Here is a 5,672-nt window from a genome sequence, read left to right on the forward strand (position 1 = left end):
ATATAATGATCATCATCCTCAATTATCAATTTATTAGTATATCTAGTAGTTTTAGTCCACTTTCAGTGCATCAAAACTTACCTTGTAATGACCCCAAATACTTATACTATGTTTTTTTGAAATTGGACTAAACCTAAGTGTATAGTTTATTAATTTCTTTTGACTCCAAGTAAATGTTTTGTAACCACAAATAGTTTATTGTAATGTTCTTTAACCTCCGAGCAAATTTTTAAAAACCACAAATACTTTCCTTTTTCTATTTCATTAGCCCGAAATACCTATTGTGAACGCCACAAATAGGTAAATTTGCATCTGTAATTTTGTAGGTATATTTTAGGTCCCAAAGGCAGACCTATCATAGCCATGAGATAAAACAATTACTCATAAAGAGGACCAAAATGAGGTCATCTGGAGCAGAGAACAAAGGAGCGATCATTCGATTCTCTCCCCAAGGAATGATTGTAAACTCTTCTACGATAGGCTCAGCAATTGTCCGTTCTCTTCAAGCCTTCCACTGCTTCCGGCTCTTAACCCTTTCTAAAAGACAGGGCTTAAACAGTATCTTCTCATCAGCATGCCAAGGCAGTAATGATGAAGTACAATAGAATCAACAGCACGGTCTAGCTCTTTAAACAATGGTTTTGAAAACTGGAAATTGTATCCAGTTCAATCTCACCACTGCAAGCGTGGCAACATAGTATTTGCTGTAGTGCTAGCTTGTCTTGATAGATTGCTTCTTTAAACTTCACCAATAATCTCCACATGAACAATGTCCATGTTCAAAATGATGGAACCGGTTCGCATCTCTCACAACAATTTCTCTTGCAACAATTTTGGAGATAAACTTGGTTGCAGTGTGGCAGTCAATACATACACGAAGGTTCTTGACAACTCTAATTGTTGATCCAGGGGATGTGTTTATCAACCCAAATGCAAGTGCCAACATCTCACTATGGTGGCGGTGAAATAACTTCTCCTCCCCTTCCTCTACATCATTGGGTGCTGGTTTTGAGTCTGTAACATACCCTGCTTGCTTCATCTCCCAATACAATTCGTCCAACTTTGCGTAGATGTCATGTGTTTGTGGGTGTGACCTGTCTCCAACACAAAAAGCATGTACCATTTTATGGACTTCAATCCAGCTGCATCCAGGCATCTTTCTAATTCCTCTATCTTTCATCAACTTCCATACCTTTTGAACGTCACCCCACCTTCCCACTTCTGAATAAATGTTTGATAAAAGAACATAAGGTGCAGTACTTTTAAAATCCAACTCAAAAAGGATTGTTGCCACGAATTCTCCTAGCGGTACATTTGCATGTGATCTGCATGCACCAAGCAAACATATCCAGACAACCACATCAGGTTTTATTGGTATTTTGATGATGAAGTTTAGAGCTTCCCCAAGATAGCCAGCTCGTCCAAGAAGGTCAACCATGCATATATAATGATCCACTATAGGCGTAATGCAATATAAATATCTCATGCAATTGAAGTATTTACAGCCCACATCCACCAGACCTGCATGGCTGCATGCAAATAAAACAGAAACAAAAGTTACATGGTTTGGGTTGAGTCCGGAGTGCTTCATTAGTTCAAAGAGTTTAAGGGCATCATTGCTATTGCCATGAATTGCATATCCTGTAATCATTGCAGTCCATAAGATCACATTTGGATGTTGCAATTTGTCAAATAATTTCCGTGCCCTCTGAATGTTAGCACATTTTGCATACATGTCTATCAGAGCAGTCACAACTATGACATCTGACAGAAATCCATGTTCGATTATTCTTTGATGGATCTCCATACCTTGTACTAAAGCTCCCATCTTGGCACATGCTGGGAGGATAGTAGAAAAGGTTGCCGAGTTTGGCTTTACACCGGCCAATTGCATTTGCTTAAAGAACTCCACGGCCTTCTCAATAAGCCCATTTTGTGCATATCCAGCAATCATTGCAGTCCATGAAACCACATTTTGCTGAGGCATTTCTTCAAAAAGCCGTAAAGCCTCATCAAGAACACCATTTTGTGCGTATCCAACAATTATTGAATTCCATGAGACGGCATCTTGTTGAGGCATCTTGTCAAACAATTTGCGCGCCTTATGTATGCTTCCGCATTTTATATACATCTCTATCAGGGCAGTAACTATCACTATATCTGATAAAAATCTGGTTCCTATTATTCTTTGATGGATCTCCATACCCTGTTCCAATGCTCCAAGTTGCCCACAAACTGGGAGGATGCTGGCAAAGGTTGACAAATCTGGTTTCTCTCCTTCCAATTGCATTTCTTTAAAGAACCCCAAGGCTTCCTCAGCAAGCCCATGTTTTGCAAATCCTGAAATCATTGCAGTCCATGAGACCGAATTTCGTTGAGGCATTTCATTGAAAACCTTAAAAGCTTCATCAAATTCACCATGTTGTGCATAGCCTACGATCATTGCATTCCACGAGATTACATTTCGTTGAGGCATTTTTTTGAAAAGCGTCAAAGCCTCATCAAGAGCACCTCTTTGTGCATATCCAGCAATAATTGTATTCCATGAAACCACATCACATTGAGGCATTTTGTCAAACAGTTGATGTGCCTTCTGTAACCTTCCACATTTTGCATACATATCAATCAGGGCATTCCCAACTACAACATTTAACAAAAAACCACCTTCTATCACTCTCTGATGTATCTCGATACCCTGTTCCAAGGCTCCCGTACTGGCACATGCTGGGAGAATGCTAGCAAAGGTTACTGCATTAGGTTTTACACCTGCCAATTGCATTCGCTTAAAAAACTCCACAGCATTCCTAACAAATCCATTTCGCGCATATCCTACTATCATCGCGGTCCACGAAATCACATTCGGTTGAGGCATTTCCTTAAAAAGACTCATTGCCTCACGCAAAACACCATTTTGAGCATATCCTGCAATCATAGCTGTCCATGAAACCGGATCTCGTTGGGGTATTTTGTCAAACAGTTCGCGTGCCTTTGGTACGCTTCCACATTTCACATACATGTCTATCAGAGAATTCCCAACTACGACATCTGATAAAAACCCATATTCGATTATCTTTTGATGTATCTCCATACCCTGTTCCAATGCTCTCATTTTGGCACATGCTGGAAGGATATGTGTAAAAGTGAACAAATCAGGTTGCACATCCGTTTGTTGCATTTGGCTAAACAGTGCTAATGCCTCTTGAGAATGTCCATGTCTTCTGTAAGCTAACATTATCATATTCCATGAGAGGACGTCTGGTTGTCTTATGCAGTCAAAAACTCTGCGAGCATCCTTCAAACTTCCACATTTGTTATACGTGTTGATGAGTGTATTCTGCAAAAGTGTGTGGGTGACAAATGCAAATCCCCTGACATTGATGTAAGAATGGATTAGTTTACCCTCTGCAAGTGCCTTTTTGGCGATGCAGGTTTTCAATAGCTGAAGATATGTAGAAATGTCTCGAGGAGGATCCTGTGTTGTAAGAAGAACGTTTACAGCCTCCATTAACGGACCCTCTGTACATAGCTGAGCAAGGGATGTGAAAGTGTGACTGAAACAGGGAGAATGTGTTGAATTCATCATTCTCCCGCAATAAAACGCCACCACCATCATCGACTTCCTCTTCACCCATGGTATTATAATCATTTATTCCTTTGAGCGAATCAGTCACTGATGCAACCATTTATTTCACCGAATCAGTTCAGATGATGGCAGTTCCTTGTACTCCCTGTTGTACCCCTTCGGGATTAAATAGTAACATTGCTAGGTAACCAACCCTCTTTTGGCTGGTTTTGAAAAAAAAAATTGTTCGTTTATTTGTTTTTATTTATCAATTTATGAGTCGTACTTTATGATTCATCATCAAGATAGTGAGGTATAGAAGAGAAAATTATAGATTATGATTCGAAATGTTGATGGTAAAAAGATATATGCATTCAAATCTAGAAGCTCACATGAGCTATGGAAACTTAATGTCTATAAAAAGGTTGGGTTATGGTAAAAAAAATTATGAAAAAGTTTTATTTAATGTTTTCATTACTTAAAAAGATAATAGTCTAATATCTACACAAACAGATGGATGGTCAAAGACATTCTCAAAGTTAGTAGAGAACAATGCTTAAAATAAAGATGAAAGTTCAATAAATGATCAAGTTCAAATATTAAAACAATTATGTGGATAATGTAACACTATAGTTTTCTACTACAAATACTCATGATATCTATTTATACCGAGTGCTTTAGCACACTCTCTAAATTTAAAAACAAAACCATTTTTGTTTTGGTTTATGAAATTAAAAATAAACAACACTTCTCATGTACTGCTCTTCTATAAATTATTAAGGATTATAAGAAACTACCTTGTTATGAGTTGTTTAAATGGTTTATCTGGTAGTGTTATGATATTGAAGAATCTATCCATTAACTATATTAGTAACTACACTTTCATGTGCAATGGGTACATTAAAGAGGTTTGAGGGTTATTTGATGGGTTCTTAAAAAAATAAAATTGATGCAGTCACCGGTTAGGAGGGACCTCAAAGAGATCAATCTGGGCCGGTCAGCAAGAGTAAACACAACAGAAACACAAGGGTATGATGGAGGCAATGCAAAACTGAATGAATTTATATCATGAAAACTATTTACAATCAACCGGTAGCAACCGGGTTACAGTAACCAGCTCACTGGCTTGCTAAAACATGCTTGATTATAGAACAGGTCACAACTGGGACCTCAAATCTTAGGATCTATCTTCTATGTTCTATCTCTTCCCTCTAATACATTATAATGCTCAATTACAATGATTTATATGATCGAAAGGGATCTTCTCGGCCCAAAAAAGATCAAATGTCGAAGAACAAGACCTAACATGTAAAAACAACAAGGTCGACCTCCGCCAAAGAAATTTCTCCAAAAAATCCAAAGGATGAAGTGTAGATTATAGGGAAAGGTCGGCCACACATCAAGGAATATTGGAATCAACACTCAGGGCTCCACAAGCTACGAAAGGGATCCAGTAGATCTTGGTAGATTACAACCAGGCAACCAGTACCAGAAAACTGTCTCAAAAATCGATAGCAATAACTTGCCGAAAAATGATCCAAATGCTCCATGGTTTGGGAATAAGGTAGACGATCAAGTCCTCAAGAAAATTCCAACTCCGCAAGATCCGATGAACCAATTTTGGGAAATACTGAAAGAAATGTTGAAACTGCAAAACAAAAAGCAAAACATAAAGGAAATATTTTTGGTTGATGCAAGAATGCCATGAACTAGAGATGCTCCTGCATCAAACATCCAGGGTTGTTGAAAAAGTGAGTCTCTCACTTTGCTGGGGTCAGAGGAAAACCAAGGCGGTCTACCTCTGTTTGAGAAATCCAAGATGAATCTTCAACTGGTCTATCCTTCCACTTCACAAGATACTCCTTATACTGATTGTTCTAGGTACTATACCCAATCCTACTGTCCAAAATGTCTTCAATCTGATCTGGTTCCTTCCAGGGCAACTGTTTCTCCAAGTCTGCAATACCATCCTCACTGAATTTTGGTTCATGATATTGATGAAGATCTGTAATGTTAAATATAGGTGAAATACTTAGACTATCTGGTAACTCCACTTCATATGCATTTCCAAAATTGAACTTTCTCAAAATATTGCAAGGTCCAAACTTTC

At 38.3% G+C, this 5,672-nt stretch overlaps 1 protein-coding gene across 1 annotated transcript; it reads right to left on the reverse strand.

The window, feature by feature from the left end:
- Positions 1-243: 243 nt before the first annotated feature.
- LOC131077454 (pentatricopeptide repeat-containing protein At2g22070) lies at positions 244-3,733 on the reverse strand. Its single transcript, XM_058014944.2, has one exon. The coding sequence runs from the start codon at positions 3,644-3,646 to the stop codon at positions 746-748; it is 2,901 nt and encodes a 966-aa protein (XP_057870927.2). The 5' UTR covers positions 3,647-3,733; the 3' UTR covers positions 244-745.
- Positions 3,734-5,672: the final 1,939 nt, after the last annotated feature.

Source organism: Cryptomeria japonica, chromosome 6 (genome assembly GCF_030272615.1).
Source record: "Cryptomeria japonica chromosome 6, Sugi_1.0, whole genome shotgun sequence".
Taxonomy (NCBI): Eukaryota; Viridiplantae; Streptophyta; class Pinopsida; order Cupressales; family Cupressaceae; genus Cryptomeria; species Cryptomeria japonica.